We start from the raw sequence: 26,926 nt of genomic DNA on the forward strand, positions 1-26,926 counted from the left end.
CCCCACTCTGTAAAACCCGTCATAAGGGACTCATGCTTGTTTGCACAGCGACTCGTGTTTTCACTACAGCCTCATTTAGCCCCGGTGGACAACCAGCAAACCGAGCAGCTGCCTTAAGAAGTCCTTAATTACTCAAATCAAGAAAAAACACTGACAATTAGTGGCTGTAGGGTTCCTCAAATAAACGCTTCTTCCTTGATAGATCAGCATAATTACATTCTTTTCTGTCTCTTTTTAATTTTAGCATCATAGTGAGCCTTTGCAGGCGCATATTTGAGGGAGAGGGAGATATGACAGTGTAATAAGCCAGGGAGGGATGGAGATACATCTCTCACCACCACATGAGAGAGAATGTGGAGGCCACAGGATCTAAGCACATCTGTGATGCAGCAACAAACCAAAAGAAATTCTTTTTTTACTCCCTCTCTCTCTCTTCCTCTCTTTCATAATCTGCGTCTTTGTCTGTCGCCGTGTGTGTCTTTTTCACTGTCTGCGAATGTTTCCATTTCTCACAATCATTTTGAGGATGGCTTGTCTTCGTGTGGGTTCGTGGCTCAGCTGAGCAAGATTCACAGCTCCTAAATGCAGCGGCAGATATTTCACACCCTGGTTATGCAGATTGGATACATCCTCACTATCAGAGGCAAGAAAAACACCAGAGAGAAATCGTCAATTGTTCTGGTTTGAAATAAACTCTCTATGAACCTTGCAGCGTGTGACCCACTCCGCACACCTTCAGATCTCAAAGACTCACTGCCCACATTTTTTTTTTTTCTTGCTCATTTGCTCTCTCTTGCATGGCAGCCATTTTAAGCTCCCAGTGTGTTTACCTGTGATATTCTCCAGCTTGGGGATTATTCCTTGCAAGGGTGAAGATAAACAATCCTCATCCTGCTGCGACACCTGAACAGCCACCTCAACCGGGTGACACACCCTCCGCGGGTGCTGATGGTGGGTCCGCGAGTGCGTGGAGGACGTGGAGAGGGGCGAGGCGAGCGGGGAGGATGGTGGCCTGTCCAGAGGTTTGTCCGTGCAGAGGCTCCCGTGGCACTGCCTCCGTTTGTGTTCAATGAACAGCAGGATGTCAGCCAGGGGGAAGCGGGAGTGGCACTGGCCGCAGGTCAGCAGGTCCTGGTCCCCTTTTAGGGTGTCAACCTGAGCCACTCCCAGCCTGGGGGAGTCCTGAGAGTCTTCTTCTGGTAGAACACCTGACAGCGGCTCAGCTGGATGGGCAGGCAAGAGGGAGACATGTGAGATACAGTACACAGAGAGGCAGGGATTCTGTAGTGCTTGTAAACGACAATATTTGAAGACATATACAGGAATAAGGTCAAGTTGCAAACAATGTAAAAAAAAGAAAGAAAGAAAGAAAGAAAGAAAGAAAGAAAGCACAGACTACTTCGATAAGGACTGACATGTTCAGCTTGCAGGCAGCAGCCAAATGATTAAGTTGCTTGACCCTCTTTATTGTGCTGCCAATCTCGCTTTTTTAATGAACCTAACACCTCTGAGAATCAAAAAATAGATTCTAATTTGAGTTCAAGATGATTGGACCCCATTTCGTTAAAAGTGCTGGGATCTCGTGAACCAAGGTTAGACATTGAGGGGTTGGATGTGGAGTAGGTCCCTGAAGTACCGACAGAGAGAGAGAGAGAGAGAGAGAGAAGAGAGAAGAGAGAGAAGAGAGAGAAGAGAGAGAGAGAGCATTTTAAAAGAAGTAATCTAGCCACACGGTAAACGACACTGGGCGCCCCGACTGGGATGTTGAGATAAGATGTGATGAATTCTTGCCGCTGGTTCAACCTTTAATTCCGTGTCGGGTCAGACGAGAAGGTGGTGAGGGACTATGCAAGATAGGCCCTGTTACTTGTATGTTCAACTGCATTAAAGATGAGGGAATTCGCCCCTATTTTACTGGAGCTTATCTTAACCAGCTTATGCCATGGACATAGGCGAGGTGTGTGAGGCTGGGTTAGGTGGAAAGATTTTCTTCAAACCAAATAATCTCATTTTGATGCCAAGCAAGAGTGATGTGAATAACTTTGAAAACTAAAATATAATCCTTTTTTCAGACATCTGACTGTGCCAGAATTTAAAGTAGTTTAGGCCAATGTTTCCCACCGGGATACTGAGGTAGGTCTGTTCCACTATCAGGAAAATCATTAGGCCTCTTCGTTTGCCATTTTAGACTATTATGACTTCCTGTGGATCAATAATTTCAGCCAACTCACTCACAGAAAAATGGAAAAACTGAGATGTTTTTTTTTTCCTTTTCAAATGAATGAATAAAAAAAACAAAACAAATGGAAGCATCAGGCATATACAGCACATTCATTTCCTATCTGCATGTATAAATATGTAATAAAGTGTGCCTTTGCTACAGCACAGCTCATCACTGGCCCCAAAGTAAAATTATGCAAAGCGTGACCATGCAGTTGCAAGTATTGTGTTGTTCAAATTAATAATATGAATATATAAAAAACATGAGTTTTATTCCAAACTAAGTGAAACTAAACTAAATCTGGGTCAGAGCCAAAATGCTAAATTACACAGGTTAAATTAAACATCTTTAAGGGTAAAAAAAAAAAAAAAGGTTTTAAAAACGTCTAATTTTTGTGAATTGCTCCATTGAAAACAGGCCCACAGCTGTTGTCTGTAAACACTTTCTCTCTGCATACTCTTTCAATAATCTGAATATTTCTATTTCATAATTCTTTTCTCCCTTAGATAAAACAAACACATCAGCAAAGCAAGGAGCATGAAATATATGCCACAATCTCTTATTTCTACTAAATCGATCCTCTTGGTCAAGCAGCAGTGAGATAAAGCGGATCAAGTTCAAGTTCAGCAGTGGTCTACAGGACTACAATCATATTGCGCCCCCCACTGGCAAAACTTCTGACAATTGTCCGGCAAATGAAAGCATACATGTTGCGAGGGCATAATTGGTTTCAATCGAAAAGGGATCAACCACGACCTCGCAGAGACACGTTTAAGATGAAAATAATTAGGACAAAGGAAAAACATGGGCTCCTAATCTCCGACTAAAACTTAAATGGAAACAATCAGTGTATTTGGAGACGTCTCCTCATTCACTGACGCGCGTAAGAGTGAATTGATAAAGCAGTTCCTGCTGGCATCACACAAATGGTGGGGAATAGTTCTCCTCCAAACACAAATGTATCTCGACAGCGCCGAAGAAAAAAAAAAAAAACCCACCATGCAATCTCAGTCTGTGCCCTGCAATTTTATCACACACGCGCGTAAAAACCACTTTCCTGGTTTTCCTCTCTCGCGGTCGTAAAACAGTAGTAACGCTCGCGGAGATTCCCGTGGATCTATGCTACAAATATCTGTTAATGGTGAAAGATAACATACTACACATGACATACACTGTCTTTAAGCAAGCGGCTGCACAGAGACAGTATTCCTTCTAGGCAACGCACACGAGGTCTCTGCGCTGTGGACAAGCGGGTATGTAAACACCACTTCCCTGTGTCCAAACCAGCCCGAACCTCTGGAAATCCATTCTTACAACGGTAAAAGAGGGTCGGTTGTAGTGGTGGAATAGCTTTACAGGCCGCACCTGAAAACTTCTCAGCGGAGGGCAGCAGCAGCAGCAGCAGCAGCAGAAGCAGCAGCAGCAGCAGTATGGGCAGTCTTCATATAGGCAAAGGTCTCTGGCCATTGAGCCCATGCATGCCCTTTAATGGCGAAAGAAACCTTGAAGGCTGCGTTATACAACACCTTAACCAACACAAGTTGAAGCTGTCACGTTGTTTCAAAACTTTGACCAGATGATGCCATAATCATTTTAAAATAACCTTCAGCCTTGGATATGTTTGTAATTTCACTCAGGACAGTCCGTCCGTGTCCGTATCCTACCTATCACAATTCCCCAAGGAAGTTGCCCTAAACAGAAAAAAAGAGGAGGCTCGCTGAGAGGTGAAGAACAGCCAAATGAAAGTAAAATGCGATTTATCTCCACTTACGCGAAAACTCCCGTTTGCTCAAGTGCTGGGGTTTGCCTTGCTTGCGGCGAGACATGTTGTTTTAGTGGCGGCTTTTCAGCTGAGTTCACATTGGGAAATCCGTTCCTACAAGGTAGACTCCAAACGAAATATCTTCATTGATGCGTCTGACATCCAAATAGGAAAGAAAAAAAAAACACAGCAAATGAACTGCGGATCATACAGAGGCTGAGGCGTAGAGCGCTACGGGCTGTGCGGAGCTCTTCATGACTTTTTCGCAAAGACAGAGTGATGGGGGTACGGCGAAGCCCCCCTGAGCTGCAAGTTCAAGTGCGGACGTGACGTTCCTGCGAACTTGAACGTCAGGAGATGGACGGACTGAGACATACAAAACATGGGCAGGGCGAAGGCAGCCAGTGGGAGGGGGACAAGCCATAATAAAAACCAATGGACACTCATTATGGACTACCTATGGAAGGAGGAGGGGGGGTGGGGGGGTGGAAGGAGAAAAGAGACACTGAAGACACCAATGGACAGAGGGGATCAAGGGGGCTGGGCTAAGGGGGAGAGAGAGCGAGCCAGAGAGAGAGAGAGAGAGAGAGAGAGAGAGAGAGAGAGAGGAGTCGAGTTATCCTAGGAAGTCGAGTAGCAGTAAAAAGCGCACGAAGCAAAGAGCGTTGTGTAGCAGGGATGTGGTGGAGGATAAATCTAACATCACCGTTTCATTCATATTTATCACCGCTTATCTTCAGGTGGATATGAATATGCAGTGATTATGTAAATTTACAGAGTAGACTGGAGGTTCTATTTTTACACTATTGATAGGTGTTTTTATTTTATTATGATCAGGCCTATTACTTTTTTACTAAATTGTATTGATCTGCCGCGATGACAGATTTTCAGTGTTTATTTTCCTCTTATTTTGTTCAGTTTGTTTCACAGTGATGGGACAAGCTTTGTGAAAGGCACCATAGTGGATCTACTTACGTTGCTTTTGGTTCAGTTTGTTGAGAGGTTAAGCAGAATGCACATATGAAATATGGTGGCCGAAATGCAAGAACGTGGAATAAAAATATTTAGTTGAACTCAGTTCTGTTAAAAATGTAATAGGCTACAATATGGCTGTATAAGTTGTGCTTGTTTGACATGGGGTTATAAGCTACTAATGAAGAGACATTAAGAAACGATTTGAATCTATATTTAGAATTGATATCTTTTTTATTTACAGGCTACAAAATCATTTGATTTGATTTGATTAAACATTGTGTTAAAGGTGGCAAAGCATTTAGGCTATCTGTGTGTGAAGAATGCGCCTGAGTGTGTTTTCATCCGTGGTTACATAAAAACTATCAAGTCAAACGGTGATTTGTCTCCTGCTCTTATCTTAATGTTTTCATCTGTGTGGCAGATAAGCGGAATCATTTCTATAACACAACAGGCTTATGATAACAAAAACACAAGCCCACAATTCACACTCTTAACCACATGGGAGGATTAAAACACACTGCGGAGAAGTTACTATATGTTCTTCTGTTATACGACTGTGATATTTAAATAATGTATCCAGCCTGTTAATGTTATTTAGAGCGTCTCTGTTCAGTTTTTTCAATTGTGTTTTAATAGGCATCGCCTTTACTATACAGTAGCAGAGACAGTAAACGCCTCCAGATTTACAGCCAAGTACAACCAGGAAAATAATTTCATATTTGAAATTTGGAGCCCAAAAAAATTTGAAGTCATTTGAATAATTTTGAAAGAGAGCTGCATTTATCCTTCACTGTCTGACTGCCTTTTAGTTAAAGCAACAAAGCAAATGTTTATTTTATATAAAAGCCTAAGTAAAAAAATATATATATTTCCATCGTTCAGGCAACACCACTGAGGACTAATGCAGCAGTGAAGTGTGTCGGCTCTTTAAGTGATAGGCTGTGTAATGGAGCCTCTGCGGGGAATCCAGCTAAAACAATGAAAGTCAGTTAAAGGTAGCCTAAAGCCCAGCTTTCTATACTACCTCTGGCCTGGGCACCATTGTTGCAATTATATGATTATATATCATATAGCCTATAGGCTTTATGTCAAAAGTAATCTGAACAAAGGCATTTTTTCTTTTCTTTTTTTTAATATGTGTTTGCTTTCATATTGCGTCCACGTAAAGTTACAACACATTGAGTCTGAGCCAGATTAGTCACATACAGCAGGCTACAAGCTAAACAATCTTAATTATGAAGACGAGAACCCATAAACCAAAACCGCTGTGCAGCTGCTATTCTGAACATTGTAGCCCAACAAGTGGTTTAATTTGCTCTGATTTCCTTTTATTTTTTTATTTTTTATTTTTATTTTAACTTAAGTGTCAGTAATTACGTTGGTGCCATGTAAGCATAATTGATCAGGCTCAGCAACTGTAGCTGTGCCCGCACCCACATCACAGCTCAGTGCTTTGGCGCCATCTAATGTTTCAATTTCAGATTGACTAAATTTATTATATGCGGTAAATTACTATTATACAGAGCACTGAGCTGGATTAATAACACTTTTCTATTTAGCTGACACAATGTATACACCGTTTAAAATGTTAAGTTGGCAGAACCTTTTCTAATTCAAACATTTACGTGGGCTCAACTACTATAGGCCTACTGCTAGGGTCAGGTTGAAATATCAAGTTACCTCAGCGCTTTGCAGTTGTTGGTCTAAGTCATTGTTTTTTCTCTGAAAGCAAAATTGTTGCAACATAATACTACACAGTGTTCACTTTTACAAAATACACAAAGTTTCTCTTTTTAAAAATCTTATTTTCCAAAAATTTCCAAATGATTTAAAATGAAAACAGCTAATTCCTTAAAGCATTTGGAATGAAAAGAGGAAACACAAACTTATCTAAGATGTTTACACAGAATTCATGGTGAGACTTTGAGTTGCTTACATCAAAAATTGAGAACATGTCGTCACAATGTCACATCCTGAAATGTTACCAATATTGTTGTTACTTGTGACAGAGTCTGCATCTTGATAATGCTCCACACACAACGCTGATGCTAACATAGCTAACATTAGCTTGTTTAGGTTAATGACAGGATTTGCTCATAATGGGAGCTGGGTGCTGCTCATAACGTTAGTAGGCTACACTACTGTTATTACATTTCAGTCCGTCTCCATTCGTTTTCATATTCCATTTTTCTTATTGAGAGTGTACAGGAAGCATCACCCCAGAATGAGTTGCAAAGTCATTCAAATCCAACTAAAGAACTCTGAATTATGGACTAACATGCTTCAGAACATTTGATAATACAAGACCAAGGTGCAGTACAGTATACACTGTGACACGCCTAGTACCAAATCAGTACCCTTTTTACCTTACTTTGCAAAATGTAAATTTATTTTCTTCTGGAATACATTACTGTCTAAAACAATAGGCAACAAGAAATACAAAAACAACCTAGGTAACAGCAAAATACTGGAAAATGTCTAATTATATTTACAGCAAAGGATGATGTAGGTCTCTGTACAGAGTCTGTTTTCACATTAATACAGGGGGTAAGGTTTTTGTGTTCACCTTAAATCAGTTTAAGACGTGCTTGCATGAGCAGGAACTTGCAACATCATAAGTTCGGAGCCAATCGTGACACAGCGTGCAACTTATTCAAGTGTGTGATGATGTGAACTCTTGAAACTTCCGGGGTATAAACACTCAGACAGACTTTTCAGTGAAGTGAGAGATATCTCGCATCCATTGGTAAAAGTTTTGAAACTAACAACCTTTACACGATGATGACTTCTGGATTTGTAAATGAGGAAGGAGATGGAGGGGAGACTGTAGGGGATGGTTGTAGCATTTTTGACATTTCTGTGTGTATCTTGGAGCTCTTCAAAATCCAGTGCGTTCAAAATGTAATACAAACTAGTGACATGTGTCTGCTATGAAATGTTGTAGGTGTTAGCCAAGTATCTTTGTTACTGTCAGTCATAGTAGTGATAAGAACATAATAATAAAACTGAAAAAATGTGCAAATAGGCAACACCAGGGTGTGTGTGTGTGTGTGTGTGTGTGTGTGTCTGTCCATGTCTGTGTGTTGTTGTTACAATAAACCAGACTCTTGTAGACATGAACTAGTTCACAGATAACAGCTAAAACATTAGCACTGACAACTTGCGTGGAAGATATCTGCACAGACACACAATAAACATGATTTAAGTTTGAAGAGTTTAACTACATAGCAGGATATTGCTATCACAAAAATAAAAAATAAAAACTTTCGTACCACAAAATAATTTTTTCCTTCTAAAATTGGCTGTATCTGCCACTGACTGCCACTTCCTCACGTGGAATAAGGATTAAATCAAGTATGTATCAGGTGAGTAATAACTGACATCATAGAATAACTTGTTCCTGATTGGAGAAATTGGAAGTGTTACAAGTGACCCCTGTTACAACCATGCCTGCTCTTCCCTACTATCTTAAATCCGCCCCTTGAGACGCAGGCTATCCTTTCAAGCTGCTCTTCAGCTAGGTTATAGGCTAATAGCCAGGCTATATTAGCCAGTGTATAATTTATAGGATCACTGTCCAAAATCTACAACCACTCACTCACTTACTATCTAATATGTGTTGCTGTCACTATACTATTACATAACCTCGTGTGCTCTCCCTCCACGAGCACACAGCGCCACCGTGAGACCAAGACACGGTAGTGTTGAAGGAGCTGGGCTGGGCGGCGGGCTGCGGGGAGCAGCAGCAGGAGCGCTGTTCATAATCCTCCACATATCGGATGCTGATCGACCGTAGAGCTGCTGGTAGGTGACGTGTATGTTCCTCTGCCTATTGTGTGTCTGTGTGTTTGTTTTAACAAGTCGGCCCTGGTGTCTTTTGCTGCCTCCTCTGGCTCTGAAGATGGAGACGGTGAAATGAGCATCGCTGTGTTTGTGCGACAAACCCTAGCCTATAGTATGTCGTCCATAACGGGGAGACTTGGCTGCACATCAGCAGACAGCCTCCATAACCTGATTTACAACAACACGTGATAAGTGTTGTTGTAAATGTGTCTAAATCAGCCTGTAGTTTGGTTTTTGCAGAGCGTGTGTAAATGAAGAACGTTAATGATCAATACGCTTCAGATGACAAGTCGGTAATCAGCATCCACGGCAGACGCACTGTAGCTGGGTATGTAGGTATTTTCAACATAATGTGCATGATATTTCTATAACATTATTCTGTTTCAACCGAATGCTCCTCACTACAATGATGTCATTGTGAAATGGCTCCACGATAAACGCCGGACCGAGACATGGCCTAACTGGGCTAATTTCCAGCCTCTGTCATTGGCTATAACCCATCAGCCGCCGCCGCTTGCAAGCACAGTTGATGTGTTGTCATTTGCAGAAGAGATTCATATCTGAGAGTGGAGGGGGCCGTGTGCGGCCAAGAGGAAAACTGGGCCACTAGGAGCCGGGAAGGCAGGCCCACAGAAAGGGTTAACCACGGCCATCCCTTCAACAGAGGAGGGAAGGGAGGCTGTCAAGTCCCATGGGGATTGAGTTGATGCACAAACAGGAGCCCCCAGATATGACAGAGTGTGCCTAATTAAATCCCACTAATTCACCTATGGCTCCTTCAGAGCGTGAGTCAGCAGGGCCTGTGTGTGGATGGTGCTCCCACAGAGGGAGGACCAGCTGTGTGTCCCACTGAAAAGAGCTGTTGTGCTGTTGTAAGTGCATGTGAACCCTGACAACTGCATCAACAACATCATATGAGAGAATCATGGGGAGCAGTGATGAGGGTTTTCAAGAAAAAATGTTATTGTTCTCTTTTTTCCTCTCTGTCCTTTTCTCTCACTTCCTGCCTATTTCTGGCCCGTGTGCGTTTCATGTGTCGTGTGTGTGCTGTGATTTTGTGCACAGCATCCAACTAAATTACCTGTCCTATCACAAATTAATCATTCTCTCTCTTCCTTTCATAATTTACCCCAAGTCATTCTCACTTCGTCCCTCCTCCTGTAGAATATCTGACTCCTCCTCTTCTGTTTTTCAGTGGTGAGGCACTGGATCTGGTGACCGGGCAACTCTGCTGAGAAATTCAATTTGGGAGTTTAGTAGGATGCCTGGGCTTCTGTAAGCTGTTAGTTGATTTCTACACTTATGGCTCTAATGTTGTTAGCTGAATTACAGGCTGAGATAAGCATGTCAGTGTCCTCGGGTGATACCTGAAATAGCTACTGTTCATATGATGCACACGCACACACATGCACAGATGTTGAAGTAATGTACTGTAACTGTATGAAGCTGTAGGCGTCATTAGCGCTGTAAGAACTTATCGTTTTAACCGATCAAACTGTGACTCATAAGACGAAACAGCCGGATAGATAATTAGATAGATAGATATACATAAATAGACAACTGTGCAGTCTAATGCTGCTCCTGTTTTCAGCAGGATGTGTTAAGGGTCAAAGGTCAGCAAGTGAGGCAGAGATGAGTCTGACTTCCTGGTTCCTGGTGAGTGGCGGGGGGACACGTCATCGTCTCCCCAGGGAGATGATCTTTGTTGGGAGGGACGACTGCGAGCTCATGCTGCAGGTACAGTACTGTAACTCCACAGGACACAAGCTCCGAGCTGTCATTCTTCATCCGGCCGGATTATTAACTGAAGCACTGCAGATTAGCATGGATGACAGTGATTGACGGCTTTTTGTGTGATTTAGTCCCGCAGTGTGGACAAACAACACGCTGTGATCAACTACGAGCCGAATACAGACGAACACAAAGTTAAGGACCTGGGCAGCTTAAATGGGGTGAGTGTGTTGTGTATCTACTGCTTCACCTTCTCACTTCTTAGAAAAGTAGTTATTCCTGATCCTATAATGGACATGTTCTATTTTAAAACAGAGTCTTTATGTATTTGTACAAACGTCCAGATGTAAAATGATGATAAATAAATCAAGGCTGTTTTAAAACAACATTCTCACATGCCCATGTGTAGATAGAAATGGATTTTGGTTGCTGAAATAATTTATCCTTGCCTTTAATGAGTATTAATAGATACCTTCCTAAAGGGATTCCAATGTAAGTGTTGGGGAACAAAGTCTACAGTCCTCCTCCTGTTAAAATAAATTATAAGTTCAGCTGAAGTTCATATGAGGCTTCAGCATTCAGAATCCGACAAATCAAGTGGATATCCTCCAAACTTGCTGGCACAAAGTGGAGCTTTCATAATTAACTTAACACATCGTAACTTTGAAGTCTCTCAAATAATTTTGAAGCATCATATTAGCTTTTGCTGAACTTTGTAGGGAGGAGTCTGGATATTGTTCCTCATCACTTACATTGAAATCACTTAAATCCTCTCAGGACCAGTTTGGAGAAGAGGAGCAGAGACTGTTTTAATGTCCATGTGGGCATGTGACTTAAAGACCGACAGAAAACTATCCTTTAAAGCCAAAGCTGGATAGTTCATGACATCACTATGGATCATGTTCTCAGTGTAATCAGCAACAAGAATCGAGCTTTTCTGTTCTGTTAAAACAAATTACAGTTTGTCTAATTTCTTTGGCCTCCAATGACTGTACAAGAGAAAATGAACAGAACTGACATAACTACTGGAGCCAGCGTGATACTTATGTTCTGGTACCAATCGTAAAATGATGTTGAATGAGTGTGTACATTTTTCTACAAAACTCTATTCTGTTACAATAAGGAGAAATATGTTTAATGCTATTTTTACACAAACAGACTTTTGTCAAAATAAATTGTAAAAAATAACAAAATAATGATTCAAATCAGGAAGTATCTGTTTAAAACAAAGTAGACCAAGTATCTGGACCAGATTTTCGGTAAATGGTTGTTTTCAGTATCAGGTCTAATTCAGTCATCACACAGACACTAGTGAGATTCAGCACCAGTCCCTAATCTGTTCTTAACCAAACTCTCATTTTGTTTGCAGACGTTTGTCAATGACGTCAGAATACAGGAGCAGATATATGTCACGCTGAAAATTGATGACAAACTGAGGTTTGGGTACGATATCCTTTGAATATGGTCTTGTATTATCTGTGAAAACCGTGTGACACACAGCACAAGGTCAGTGAACACGGACAACACAGTAACTGTATCTGTTCAGGGGTAGCTGTGAATGCTCACTGCACTCCGCCTGCTGCATAATACATAAGGCTATCAGTGCATGCTTCCCACCCCTGCAAAGAGCTCACTGTCTTTTACCTTAACCCGCCTCACATACCAACCTGTTCACTGTGGTCCGAGGAGAGCTGCATATTCCCGAGGAGGCCCTCAAGGTTAGACGCTACATTGTGCATGTAGTGAGAAAACTTTCTGCATGTGGTGGGTTCATATGTTAACTGACAGGGTAAAAAAAAATATATATATAAATTGTTACGTTACAGAGGTAGTCAAAGGGCAAAGAGTTCTGCTGAACTGGGAAAAAATAGTTTTCAGGCTTGATGATTCTGCTTGTTTCATCGACAGGATCTCATCTAAATGAGCTGCATGAAAGTTCAGCGTTAATATTCAGATTGTCTCCTCAATTCTCAGCAATGAGTGAGATCAAAAAAAAGAAAGAACATGTTCGGTATATCCCATATTTAGCAGCGTTTGACCGTCAGGTTTTGCCTCCGTCTGTGTAAACTCTCCTTGCTCTTGTCCTAATCTATCAGCATGAGAAATACAGCAGCCAGCTTCAGCTGAACCAGAAGAAGCGAGCGGAGGGGGATTCATCTAAATCAGAGGTGAAATCCTCCGAGGCTGCAGCGGCACCAGTGTGGGAGGGGGCCGCCGCTAAGCCCCCAGAGGTTAGCAGGCCAGAGGACAAGACCCAAGGTGAGCCTGGATGTCCAGAGATACAGTGACACTGGCGAACTGTTCCTCTACAGGTCACAGCAACGCAACGAAGAGCTCAATCTTCAGCTGCCTGAATTTAAGGATAATATATTGATGTCCTCAACAACAGTTTTGATAATTTAATAAATGTCAAACTTGTTTATCCATTAAAAATGCCAAACATTTGCTGGTTCTTGCTTCTAAAATATCAGGGATTTGCTGCGTCTTTGTAAAGTGAATTTTCTGTTTGGTAACAAAAGTACAAAATAGATTAAAGAATTAATCAATACGTTATAATAAAATTAGGCAACAAATAAAATAGTTATTAGTTGCAGCCCTGAACCATGTTGTAAAGGTACCAATTACACCTGCGTTGATGGTAGTGTCTATCATTCTTTCAAATTCTTTTAAATGATCCTCTGGGTATTTAATGCATTTATTAGACAGCAGACAGTAGAGTGATGACAGGAAAAGTAGATGGCAGATGACACACAACAAAGGTTGGACAAAGGCTGGAATGTGAACTGTGGACGTTGCGGTTCATGCTCAAACGACTCCTTAGTCCCTAGGCCAAGCCAAATTTCTTAGTTCTGGCAAATGCAGGCATGTCTTCTCTTGTAAAACTAACTGACTGGTTGTTTTTGCCAGGGGATGTAGCAGTTCTGCACAGGGGCACGCCCCTTTATGGACAGCCTGCCTGGTGGGGAGATGGAGACACTGATGGGCAACAACCAGGGAGGCCTGAGGAGAAGAGCTCAGACAGGAAGCGTGAAAAACCTGAAACAGGTATTAACAATGTTGCATAAAGATTACAAGAAATGGGGCGTCATGTGGCGTAGTGGTCTAAGCAGGCGCCCCATGTGCAGTGCAGTCCTCGCTGCAGTTGGTCGAGTCCCACATCGGACAGCCCTTAGCTGCATGTCATTCCCCCTCTCTCTGCCTCCCCACTTCCTGTCTCTCTCTACTATCCTGTCCAATAAAGGCACAAAAGCCCAAAAAAATATATATAAAAAAGATTACAAGAAAGAGCCTTCTGTACAAGATCTCATGGTGTAGTTGAGGAGGTAATTAGAGAGGATTGTGTTATCGTAAATAAGCAGTTTTGAATAGCTTCTGTTTTTATAAATATCAGTTATCACTTTGCTTAGATATCTCTGCGTTCATTCTGACAGACACCAAGAAAAGTGCTGAAGGCCCAAAGTCCGCCCAACAAACACCCTCCAATCAGGAGCCCAGTTACTTCGAGATCCCGACCAAGGATACTACGTCAGCGGGTAAAGTGGGTGGTGGGGTCCCCTCACGAGAACAAGAGGCTGCTGCTTCTGCTGCTGCTGCAGAGTCCGTTCATGGCCACGCCTCCTTCACGATTGAGTTCGACCCCGGAGCGACAGGCAAAGTCACCGGCAAAGACCGAGTGGCGAAGGCCGGGCCGGAGACCAGGCCACGTCCCAAACGGCCTGTTGGGGAGGAGCTGAGTCCACTTCAGACAGCCATGGTTGCAGCGGAGGTCAAAGTTGCTGATTGGCTGGCCCAGAATGAGCTGCCATTGGCTCTCAAAGAGACGGTTGCAGAGGATGACGGGGAGAGTGTGAAGAGTGATGTTCCGGTGCAACTGAGGAGTCTTAAAGGTGTGTGTTTCTGCAGCAGTTAGTCTGAGCAGCTCACCTGCTTCACTGTACCGTGGCATGTATAGCGTCTTGCTTATTTAGTTTAACTTTGCTCTCTGTCTTTACCCTCTGATCCATTACCCCCCCCCCCATGCTAGGCAGTAAACATGAGGACGGCACACAGAGTGACTCAGAGAACGCACTTGGCGAGCAGCGCAGGGCTGCAGCACTTGAGGAACGCTCATGGGGCCTTTGGGGCGGTGCGGGGATGAAGATTAGAGAGGGCCGTGCGAACGTACCGGAGGGGCTCTTCGCAGAGGAGGACAGTCCTGCGCGCCGTCGCAAGTCCTCAACTTCCAAAGCGGCAAGTGGATTGGTGGAGAAGCGACGTGGCTCAGCACCACACCAGCAGAATGGACGTGACGAGTGCCATCACCATGGAGATGATTATAGCGACAGAGGGACGTACACCATTGAGCTGGAGAATGGAGATCATGAAGAGGAAGAGGCCAGGAAGATGATCGACAAGGTGGGGAAGAAGGAAGTTGTAAAATACCCATCTCCTATATCTACTTAGCCTCTGATTATATCACAGAACTATTTTCATACATTTGTGTGTATGCTTGTACACTTGTGTGTGTATGTTTTAAGGTGTTTGGTGTGGATGCGCAGGAGGCTGTGTGTGTGTCGAGGTTGGGTGGTGCTGACCAAAGAGAGAGGCTCACCTCCCAGAGGTCTGCAACCGGAGACAGAGGGAAGCCTGGACGCATGGAGACAGAGGTGAAAAAAACAAACGCATCCTTTTAATATCAAGTCAAAAAGTCATCTGCAGTCTAAACTTACTGTCAAAAAAATTGTCTCAAGTGTCTCATGTCTTTTATTGTAAGTTTAACTAAGATAAAACCGGCAAACAGCTTCTGATACTCTGTTGAAATACTGTCATTTTTTCTCTCTTGCGTCTTTCATGCTGTCTGTGTCCAGGTACTATCTGAGGAACTGGTGGTGGGTGGTCCTCGCTGGGTCTCGCAGTGGGCTACTCTGGCTGCAAGTCACATTAGGACGGACCCTGAGGGCTCAGGAGGGGAGTGTCACATCATGGTCACAGAGGACAGAGGTGCTTACAGAAACTCTCACGTGAACAGTAGCTGCAAAATGAATTTAACTGAGCAAGGATGCATTTTACTGATTGAATTCAGCTTTTCATTTTACTGGTAGTGTAACATAGCTCGGCTTTAAAGCTGCACTGTGTAGCTTTTGAAAGAAGAAATAACACAGTTGACCTCTTGCAAATAAAACACACCATTGTTTAATTCAATACACTCAGGGACTGGTATGAAAAATGGCATAAAGTGGCTAATATTAGTAAATTCTAGATAGATTGCTATATAACTGACTTTATGGCATGAGGCCACTGTTCAGCAAAAGTTATATAGTCTCACTTTCAGCAGAGGTTTCACATTAAAGAATTGTAGCATATTATACACGGAACATTTCTCTACCCCTGAGGCCCTTTTCATTCAAAGCTTATAGAAGATAGTTTTTTTTGTTTTGTTTTTATAACCACATTTTATTCCCCCTTTCAGTAGAAAGTTATTTCTTTATCTTTGGTCTGCTGGCTTTCCTTCTCCGAGCGTGCGCCCATTAACGTCCTATCGCTACAAAGTTCTTGAACAAATGAAGAGATTCACATCGGTGCTTTCTGTAAATGATCCTTACAGACATTTTTCAGCTCCAGTAAAATGACAGGCTGTTTGACAGTTCATTAGCGTATGAGGAATAAAAGTGACATTTCATGGTTCATCTGGTAGACAGAGAATGGCTGAATGGAAACCACAGCACAGATTGCTACTAGTGCGTCAATTCTACTGGCACACCACCCACCACTGATATGTAATACATTCATCTCAACTCACTTTACTATTAATAGATTTTCTTTCCTTTCAGCTGAAATAAGTGAGTCCAGCCACTCAGCCTCCTTTGCCTCCTCAGGCTACACAGAGCGCAAGAGGAGAACCCTGCCCCAGCTGCCTGGAGAGGAGCTCGCCCTGGGAAGAAGGACTCCGGGCTCGGGCCTGCGTACAGATATGGGGGAGAAACAGGACACCGAGCTACAGGAGAAGGAGAACCAGGAGGAGAAGACAGCCAGGGGGAAGACTCGGCCTGGTCACAGTACAGGAGGTGTGGGCAGTCACGGTGGGAGCCCCAGTCGCTCCTCACCAGCCAAGTCGCAGGACAGTGGTGGCGGGAGGTCAGGTCAGTCAGGTCTGCTGACTAAGCTCCCTCCTCGTCCCCTGACCAGCGGGGAGAAGAGGATGGAGGAGGCGCGGAGGAGGAAAAAGGAGGAGGAGAAGGCTCGTGAAAGTAGTGGGAAACCACTGTTGAGGCAGGAGAGTTTCACTGTGGAGAAGCCGAGCTCCAATGTTCCCATCGAGCTCATCCCACGTATTGATGGGCTCACAGGCAGCAGAAGTCAGAGTAGGGAGACTGGCATCGACAGTGTCACACTGCAGAAAGACTCTGAAGCCGTGGCAGCCTTTTTGGAGACCACTGTTTCAGACCAAGGTGATCCGCCAAGCCAGTCCATCGAGGGCTCCATGTCGCCTGAGTCAGACGTGGACACGACGAGCACGGTCAGTCAGGCTGACGGAGCGAGGAAAGTTGTCCAGAAACGCCGGACCCTTGCAGGACAGCAGAAGGAGAGAACAGTAGTGTGCTCATCCAGCAAGGGGCCTGTTGGGGGCCGAGAGACCCAGGACAGGAGGCCCAAGACCAGAACATCTGGTCCTCCGCAGCCCAGCCGCCCCTGGACTTCCCTGGACCTCACTGATGATGACATCAACTCCAACTCCCTCCTGTCAGACTCGCAGCACACCTCCACACAGGACTCTAGAAGCTCACATACCAGAGCCCAAATGGGGAGCACAACAGTGGGGGCGAGCACCAAGTCAAGTCGGGCTAAGGTCACACAGGCCCCCGCCTCTTCTGCCCCCGGTAAAACCGCCAGTGTCCCCAAGCCCAGGCCCACCAGGGCATCCCTGCTGAGGCGAGCCCGGCTTGGGGATTCATCAGACACCGAACCTGCTGATCTTGACCGGATGTCAGTCGCCTCTGAAGCCTCCACTGCTAGTTCCACATCCAGGACAGGGATGGCAAGAAGGGGAATGTCCAGGATAGAGGCTTTGGCACAGCCAAGGAGGCAGAGGGTGGGCTCCCCGTCAGCCCAGAGTGACTCAGAGGCCACGGTGACAAGGAGTAGAGGTCTGGGGGCCCGGAGTGTGGCGGGAGATTATGCCGTCAGACATGGACTGAGAGGATCCAGTGCGACCTCGGTGTCTGGACCCAGAGCCAGAGCTAACAGCGCCTCCAAGCTGCCTGACAAGAGTAAAGGTACCTCCTCACATGGACACATCACATCTGCATGTAAGTACTTCAAATTCTGTTTTCACGGCCTAAACATTATGCAATCATCCACAATTAACTGCTTCTACAACTCACTGATCCACACTTATTTCACCAGAAAATATCAACATGTCACATTTTAAGCACCGTCTCAACTCTATTCATGCCTTAGCTGGCACTCGGTGGCGCCGTGTGCCTGTCGAGTATGCATCCACCTCGGAAGACGAGTACGGCTCAAACCGCCACATATCCAAGCCGTTTCTGTCCGCTCGAGCCGCCCAGCTCGGAGGTTCGGCCCCGGCGACACCCAATCCTTCGAGCCTGGCCGCCCTGAAGCAGCACTCCAGAGAACAGGACGAGTACATGAGAGACTGGACAGCACACAGCGAGGAAATAGCCAGGTATGTAAGAAATAACAGTAGGTGCTCCAGTGCAGCTGCAGAGCAGCGATGAGGCACACAGGCCCCCGCCTCTTCTGCCCCCGGTAAAACCGCCAGTGTCCCCAAGCCTCTGCTGTTTATACGTGTTTGTGAATGATTTACTTTTGCAGACAGTTATACATTAATCTCCTGTATGAAGTATATGAAAACACAACTAAAGAAAAAACAAGATGAAAGATTTGTTGCACATATATCATTATTGATTTGTATTTATTCGTCAGGATCAGCCAAGACCTCGCCAAGGACCTCGCCATGCTCGCCAGAGAAATTCATGATGTGGCAGGAGAGATCGACTCAGTCAGCCCTGCGGCCACTGATCCTGGAGCTTTGGTATCGTCAACACATTGCACACAATCAACTACACTACACTACACACTACACTAAAACATGGCTTCTTTATCTGCTGGATTAGATAATAATAAAATATATTCATTCTTATTAGCGTGGCACCACAAATATTACATTTAATGATACACAGATTCTTAAAAAGTCAAATTATAGGATATGTAGAAATAACATTCCTTGATGTCTTTTAATTGGGTTTTAGTTGGAGGAGAGGGTATTCGATGACAGCTTGGACCTAGGGGGCCCCTCCACTGAGCGGTCTGTGGAGCTCCGACCCCGAGGCTCTGGTGGACAGGGCGCCCGCTCCATCCGCCGACAGACGTGGAACAGAGACGACGTGAGTCTGTGCTTCAGTATTAAACGCTGCGCTGTCATTAAAATATACAGATATTCTGCAAACCATAGGGCTGTTCTAGAGTTTGTTTTTCCACTATCAATTCTTTATTTCAAGTATGAGTAAAGAGGAACATAGTATACACAACGTACTGTAGTACACACAACGTGATATGTGCAAAGTATTTAAAGCTCATCTGAAATGAATGAAAGTCTGAAAATGTAGGTCACGTAAAAGTTCATTTTCTGCCCTAACTCTGTAATTGGTTAATGCTGACACTGACATACAGTTGGAGGATGTTCGTTGAGTAGTAATAGTAAATTATGAATGTCAGTCTGTGCCACTAGAGGGCGCTCCCTACATGCCAACTACAGTCGCTCCTCAACAGACAAACTTCTGAGTGGAGCCAGAGCTAGAGAAAGAAAATATTTTAATATTCTCGGCTATAATTTGGATGAATTGAGCAACAGCATTGAAAAAGGTTGAGTTACCTTCTGTAGTTTCTCTCTAGAATTCCACCATCTGCCTTACCCGGTCTTTACCTGCCTCTGTTAACCACATGTGTGACTTTTATATCATCCATCAGGCGGTGCTTGACAGTTTGCTCCTAGCATCTGTGAATCAACTCTCAGCCAGGATACGTCAGTCTGTTGACAAAACAACCTGCAAGATCAGGTGAGCATCGTGCTACAGCGCCAAACAGGAAGTCTGCCGCCGTTATAGTCTGCTGTAAATTTAAAACATACTGCGCTGAGAAGAAGAGCAAATGGGAATATACTGTATGTTGTTTGAAAATGACTGTTGGTTTTATGTTGGAACTAGGCCAACTAGCGCAATCTTGAGTGGCACATCACAGAGGTTTACTCTGACAACCTGCTACAGATCTTATTCATTATAACTCACAGGATGACAACTCAAAGGCCCTTTTTCATTCCTACAATCTGCAGACAGTGCCTGAATTCAATCACTTTAACGGTCAGCTAACACTTCTATCAAGAGCTATATTAAGCATATTTTCATGAATTTTTACTTTCATCTATTTTTGTAACAACCTGGCCTCCAGGATCCTCTTCAAGGATAGAGAACGGAAATGGGAAGAGATTGAGAACACACTGCAGGTGGAACACGACTCATTACTACTCAAGAGCTCCAACAAGGTGATGAACATGTCCGCCTCTCACACTTTGTCTGTTTTTTTCTGCTAAAGACTTGCGAAATAGACACGCTAGTGATATTTTTAGCCGCTCTAGCAGTATGGGTCTAGGAGTGACAGCGGTAGTCTGTCGTTTGGTTGGTTGGACTAGACGCACAGCGATGTAACGTTTATATCTGTTGTTTCCAGAGTGGGAATCTTAATGCGTTCCCCTGTGTTTCTTTCTAGCACGCCCATGAGACTGACATAAATGAAATGTCTCAACAACTATAAGCTTTAACTTCAATGATCCCTTAACTTTTCCTCTAGCGCCATCGTCAGGTTTAAATCTCACTTTGTCCAGTACATTCCCATCAGCCTCAGCTGGACTTAGTGCTAATTCGGACATATTAGCATACTAACATGCGGAACCAAGATGGGTGAACATGGTAACGATTACACCTGCATGTTAGCGTTGTCATTGTCACCATGTTATTATGCTATCAGCAGCATTCATTGCTAAGCAGCTGTTCTGAAGTGCATCCTCCCAGACAGTTAAAAATGTGTGCGGCAAAAATTTCACTACAATCTTAAAACATTTCATTTGAAAAAAGAAAAAAAAAAATTCCCTGAAAACCACAGTTCATTTTTAATGCTTGCCTGAATGTGGTATTAACCTCCGCTGGCAGTAGCTCTAAAGAAAGAAGGTCATAGGAAAAAGAGAATAAATGTCTGCCTGTGGATTTGCATGTGTATGACTGTGTGTCATTGTATGTATTTTACGACTATTATATATTTGATTATAATGTGCTGAGGTTTTTGGAAGAACACCAAAGGACAGCACAAGGTATTTACTGCAAACTCTTATAATACTAAATCTGCTCGGCCTCACTTTTTGCAAGTGCAAAGAATGTTGTGGTAAATTGGGAGGCATCTTAATACAGTCATCAGATACTGGGGTTTCAGGAAGTCTAATCAGCATAATGCTTTCTTTTTAGCATTATAATCCAGAGAGAGACAGAAACTGAAAGGCAACTTGATATATCTACAGTAACTACATATTTTGCCTAAGAATTTATTTATGTCAGTAATCAATTAGCTTTTCTTTGGGTTGGAGTACTGCCGCACAGTATCAAATCCTTCCCTACAAACCAGACAATATCTGATTACTTACTGAAGCAATCATAGAGAGTGCTGACAGTATTACAGCTGTCTGGGGAATCAAATCCAAGACACCTCAGTCTTATGCATACCATTTATATTACCCGGTAAATTCCTTTTTTGGATAGCAAAGCACACCAGAGATGATTGTTTTGATGGAGAAAAAAAAAAAAGACTTATGTGCTGTTGTTGTGGGTGCAAAAAGTTAAGAGTCCACAAAACTTCTCCCTCTCCGAGGGGCAGGGTCGTAAATTCTGCCTTTAACCCAGTCTGGCCTCGTTTGAACCCCTCAAGAGAGATATGTCTATTCACGGCGCAAGTCACAGGGCTCGTAAAGCATTACTGGGTGTACACGGCACGGCTCCAAACTTATTCCTGCAGCAATGAAGAGCAGAATGGAGCTGATTTATTTGGTGTATGAACTTTTACTTACTTAATCACCTCCTAGACCAGCCCTAATTTTTTATTTATGTTCTTTTAACAGGAGATTTCAACCATTATTCAAGACCTGAAGAGAGTGGAACGGCAACTGCTTGGTATCTAATACTTCTCTTTAGTATTCAGGCTCAAAACCTTCCTGAATAGAAAACAAAACATTTTTGACTATAGTTTAGTTTAAACTTACTCATTTCAAACTCTTTATTTATTTATTTACTTTTTGCTCCAATCTGACAGTGATCGACATGATGGTGGACCCAGACGGCACCCTGGATGCCCTGTCCAACCTGGGCATCACCAGTCCTCTGGCCGACCCGAAGATCAGCGCTGGGACACAGCAGGGGGCGTTGCACCCCGCATCCTGCACGCTCTCAGCCTCCAGGCCTGAGGGACTGACCTCTGAACCCCGTGGATCCTCAGACCACGCAGAGGTGGCAGAGCGAGACCAAGGGCCTCAACAGAGCTAGGATCCCAGAACTGAAACACTATGGAAGTAATTGAGAATGCATCCCTTACTGTAGACACACCCTGAAGAAGCCCATGGAGCAGACCTCGGGGTCAGGTTATTTTTTAGTATTTGGCTTCAGGCGAGATGAAGGAAGGATAGGTGATGCCTATTCCATGGGACAGACCGACTGTCCTACCTGTCAGTCAAACTGAATCACGTTGAGACTGTTAAAGTCCTACACTCTCAAATAGCAGCTCTTGGGGTTTCAGATATACAATACGAAAACATTACAGGTGGGTTTATGAAGAAGCAATGACATAACATACAATAACCCATCTGTGTTTTTGTGTTTTGCCGCTCATTCTTATTAACCTTAAAAATAATTGAAAAAAGAACAGATGTAAAAGATGAAAGGACATAATGTTAAAGGCAAACTTTCCAAATGAAACTCTTTGATTCTTTGACTGCGTTTTGTTCTTAAATCGGAGCATAAAACTCAGTCTTGCCTCCTTAATTACAAGCCTTGAAATGTGTGCGAGTACAAGTCACAAGCTTATCAGTCAGCTGACCTAGTCAGCCAGTGCAGAAAACCCACACTAGAAACGTGCAATGGTGTCAAAAAAGGATTCAGCAGAGGTGTATGTGCGTGTGTGAAAATTGTTCTTCTATCCTGCCATAGAATTATATATTAAAAAAGAATAATATATCGTTGGCCTGTTGCAGTTGCAATCCCCAAGCCCGTCTCAGTAATGATTTTCCATCAGAAAAGGCCACAGCGCTTCTTTGCTGGGGAAAGAAAAGGGTATGTACAGTATGTACCTGTGTAAATGTTTATTATAGTTAAATTAAAAACACCCATCCATGCCTCTTTCTTTTTCCTTGTGCCGATGTCATTTGAAATCAGTGTATCAAAGACAGACCCTGCGTGTTAATAGATACCATGAAATCAAATGTAGCTCCCAGAAAAAAAAAGGGTTTTCCTCTTCCAAATGTATTTTGTCACAAGTGCCCTGGACCAAACAATCATTAGAGTTAGAGATGAGAGAAGCTACAGTATATACGAGATGGCGAAAGAGGTGAAATTTGTTTCTTTGCACATTACAACGCTGAGATATGTCGATGCTCATCCGTGAGGGACCAGGACATGACCTTTTCCCTATGATGCTCCTTTATCGTGTTGATGTCCTCGACCAAAAACAGAGCAGGGTTTTAAGCCAGCTGTCTGTCGACGAACGCTTTGTCCAATTTCTTTACGCTCACAAACAAAATGTCATGTTCGAACCAGCATAGACAGGGGCTACCTCCAAGTCCTGCAGCTGCATTTTATCATTAACGATGCAATGGAAGGAAGAACGGTGTAATGACTGTGGGTTTTCCAATGTCTTGCCTCATACCAATGTTTACACATGAATGTAACCTGATCAGAACTGTTGACAACATTTTAGCCAAAACTACTTTAATAAAGATTAATAACTGCATTTTGTGCTCAGCGCCTATTGTACTTTGTCTTTAATTCTGTTTGAGCATTTGAAGAAATTTTTGTTTGGATGTTTTGTATGAAGTTTTCTTTTTTCCTTTTTTCTTAGTAATGATGTTGGGTTAAATGTTGACCTTGCAATACCTGTGTCTCATTTCCAATAAAATGCATGATAATCATGAGCTCTTTTTTTTGCTTGTTTTTTATTACATACATTTTGCTGCAGAGCAAGTTCACAGGTTTGACACAGTAGTTACCAGCTACATGACAGAATCAAGTTTTACATATTCCACATGTTGAATGCATTTCTTTCCTCATAAAACAGCTGCAAAGGTGATTTTTCCTTAAACTTGCTGCGTGGTTTACATCCATGTTTACATGCTAGCAGGCTTCCTCCCTGCCTTTGTTGTTGTATTACTGTGTATTTTGATATGATACTGCCACAGGTTTATCAGTGGGATATTTGTATTGTGCCTCCCGCATGTGCATGCCCGTGCATTGCATCTTACTGCACTTTTACAAGAGCAAACAAAATTTGGACCCACACATGAAAACAACGCTCTTTGTTATTTAATGTAGGTCTGAAACTCCACAGGGAAATCTTAAAGTATGTAAATCCCACTGAACGGTACCTGCTAAGCACCAAACTTATTGGACATTTGTGTTAAATTGTGTCATAAATAGCGTGTGACCTCTTGAGTTATGGCCAAAAACATGTTTTGAGAGGTCACAGTGACCATGATCTTTGACCTTTGACCACCAAATTCGAATCAATTCATCTCTGAGTCCAAAAGATTGTTTGTGCCAAATTTGAAGAAATTCTCTGAAGGCATTACTGACATATCGCCCAAACAGCCGGACATTTGACAGACAGTCCATAAACATAATGCTTCCGGCCACAACTTAATGTTAATGTTGCTCCTCTTTGTGTAAGAAGAGGAGTGTATAAATGGGAGACTGTATTCTAATTTTAATATATCAACTCATAAGGTGATAATATGTCAGTGTTGTCTTCACAGCCCTCACACAAAAAACACAAAAACAAATCAGTTATTGTAGCTTTAAGTACAATTTTGAATGCAGAAGTTACTATTTTGTATTTTCACATTTTGGTACTGATGCTGGTATTGTGGCATCCATCCATCCATCACGTATTTCTAGGTTCGAGAAGTGCTGGAAACATTTGGGATAATGAAAGTACACAACTCAAAATATATATGACATAGTCTAGTCATTATTAGATATTTTAATGTGGAAAAGTTACATATCATAACTTTAAGTTTCCACTTATTCATGTTCATCACCCCAGAATCTCCTCCAGACTGCCCAACCCCTCTCCCTCCCTGTCTGGCCTCTCTCTCCCCCCTCTTTTCGCAGCAGCAACTACACAGGACAAATTAGGTTTTAGAGGGCACCCTGTTAGAGCCATTGCACTTCTAATTGTATGTCTCCAGATATTCTGCTCCACTTCCTTAATCCTTAAAGCTGTGTCAGGGTTTTTCTCCCTTGCGAACAACATTTAGCGCAGAGCCCTACCGGTGCACATCAGTGCTTCTGCAGGTGTTCACCTAAGTGGGAACGGTTTGGCTGGATTGTTCCCACTTAGTTTTATTAAGTACAGGTTCCCTATAGGCTTCGTTACCCCACTCACACTGCTTGAGTTTATTACATCTAAATAAAATATTCAAATCACTGCAGCTTTTTTTTTTTTACCCCTGCGATGTCAGTCCGGACCTCCTTGACATAAAAACAATGTGTTTCTTTTCTCATGTAGACATATTAAAAATGAACATGAATATAAAATATTTGCCAAGTGATGCACAGCATGTGTTTAATGTGCTACTCAGTGTAATTTGAGCTGCCACTGATGATTTAGCACCTATGCAGTCTCAGAGTGAACATGATGTACAACACTACACCCTGAGTGTGTGCAGGATATTGGGGGCATTTACATACAGTATTCTGCATCTCCTCATCGATGGACCATCATTGCCCGAGGGCATTGGGGAGGAAAGCAATAGGAAAAGGCAACAAAAATGCTCTGTCAGCAAACTGGATATTCACATCCACTGTAGGGTGGTACACAACCAGAATGTTTAGCGAGGTACAGTATAGCCGTCTGTACAGTAAATATGGTGCCAGCAGACAGTTAGCTTAGCATAAAAAAATCTTCTTTGTTTAAAGTGTAAAAATAACACACTGCATCTTACGCAGGGATTTGTCCAGGACAAGTTATTGGTGACTGTGAGGTTGCCAGGCAACCAATGAGGACTTGAGATGCTGGTAGGCAAGCTATCTGTTTCTCACTGTTTCCAGCCTTTATGACTAAACTAACTGGCTGCTGGCTTTAGCGTGTGCTTTGAGAATGCAGACCATTTTGAACCTTCAACGCAAATCCGTCAAAATTAAAACATGTCATACAGCTCCTTTTGCAGTACGGCATGCTTTATTCCACAAAAGTTCGATGTCTGAAACTGTTTCTGGTCTCCTTTTATAAAATACATGATTTGTCATGTACGAATGGATTTATCACCATAGATGCATGGTGGTATTTTCCCAAAATGTTGAATTGTTACTTCAAAAAAACCCCAAACTGTCACACTCTAATTTGAAAATGCTACACACGGACTGACTTAATGAATCTGAAGGACTACTAAGACTAGCTCTTCTGGTATTGACACAGTGGCCTCAGGGGGATCTGTTTTGAATTACATCAGTGTAAAGTCAATTTTAGTTACATCAGCACCTTTTTGTGTTCATAACAAAAATTGCGCAGGCTATAACAATCTCCAGTCACCTTGTTTGTGTGTGTGTGTGTGTGTGTGTGTGTGTGTGTGTGTGTGTGTGTGTGTCTGTGTTTGTGTGTGTGTGTGGTCCTTTCACAGCAGGCATATGGTGGCTTTCTCGACCTGTGCAAAAGGTTTGTTAAGGTGAAGCTACAGTAACTCAGGACATTCTGCCTCTACATATTAGTATTCTGTAAGTGGGGTCCAAATGGAAGAAATTAGATTTCAGAAAGTTGTCAGTGTGTGTGTGTGTGTGTGTGTGTGTGTGTGTGTGTGTGTGTCTTCATGTCTGAAAGTCTCCTCACACTTTGCTCAATCAGATTACGCTCCTTTGGTGTCGGCTTTTCTTGGGCTTGTCCAGTGTAGCAGCTCCTGTTGTACCTCCGCCCCGTCCAGAAGCCTACAGAAGCCCATTTCCTGCCCCTCCCATCCCGCCTGGGCGACTGTACTATATACACACACACACACACGCAAAGACACACACACACACACACACACCCTCCCCAACAAGTGTGCAGGAGTGTACTGTGGCCACAAACACTCAGGGTGCGTACTGTGGCTCGGACGG

The 26,926-nt window shown here is 43.2% G+C and overlaps 2 protein-coding genes across 12 annotated transcripts in view; one reads left to right on the forward strand and one right to left on the reverse strand.

The window, feature by feature from the left end:
- LOC130166518 (B-cell lymphoma/leukemia 11A-like) overlaps window positions 1–4,365 on the reverse strand; it is a 34,403-nt gene extending 30,038 nt beyond the window's left edge. Inside the window, exons 1-2 of the mRNA XM_056372187.1 lie at window positions 3,993–4,365; window positions 831–1,223 (exon numbers count right to left, since the gene is read on the reverse strand). Of these exons, the coding sequence (XP_056228162.1) occupies window positions 831–1,223; window positions 3,993–4,047 (448 nt within the window). The 5' untranslated portion in view covers window positions 4,048–4,365. The remainder of the gene's footprint in view (window positions 1–830; window positions 1,224–3,992) is intronic.
- Window positions 4,366–8,652: 4,287 nt separating this feature from the next.
- Window positions 8,653–23,754, forward strand: cep170ab (centrosomal protein 170Ab). Of its 11 annotated transcripts, none has more exons than XM_056372178.1 (20): window positions 8,653–8,762; window positions 9,997–10,083; window positions 10,393–10,538; window positions 10,664–10,753; window positions 11,902–11,980; window positions 12,192–12,250; window positions 12,629–12,791; window positions 13,440–13,577; window positions 13,964–14,419; window positions 14,557–14,927; window positions 15,050–15,178; window positions 15,380–15,512; window positions 16,343–17,818; window positions 17,970–18,198; window positions 18,459–18,567; window positions 18,785–18,919; window positions 19,503–19,591; window positions 19,980–20,073; window positions 21,694–21,745; window positions 21,885–23,754. In XM_056372178.1, the coding sequence occupies exons 3-20, from the start codon at window positions 10,434–10,436 to the stop codon at window positions 22,112–22,114; spliced, it is 4,137 nt and encodes a 1,378-aa protein (XP_056228153.1). In that variant the 5' UTR covers window positions 8,653–8,762; window positions 9,997–10,083; window positions 10,393–10,433; the 3' UTR covers window positions 22,115–23,754. The 11 variants fall into 11 exon arrangements, with proteins under 11 accessions (XP_056228153.1, XP_056228156.1, XP_056228154.1 ...); XM_056372181.1 differs by having other exon boundaries at window positions 10,396–10,538; XM_056372179.1 differs by having other exon boundaries at window positions 9,997–10,076.
- Window positions 23,755–26,926: the final 3,172 nt, after the last annotated feature.

The sequence above is a fragment of the Seriola aureovittata genome, chromosome 3 (genome assembly GCF_021018895.1).
Source record: "Seriola aureovittata isolate HTS-2021-v1 ecotype China chromosome 3, ASM2101889v1, whole genome shotgun sequence".
Classification (NCBI taxonomy): domain Eukaryota; kingdom Metazoa; phylum Chordata; class Actinopteri; order Carangiformes; family Carangidae; genus Seriola; species Seriola aureovittata.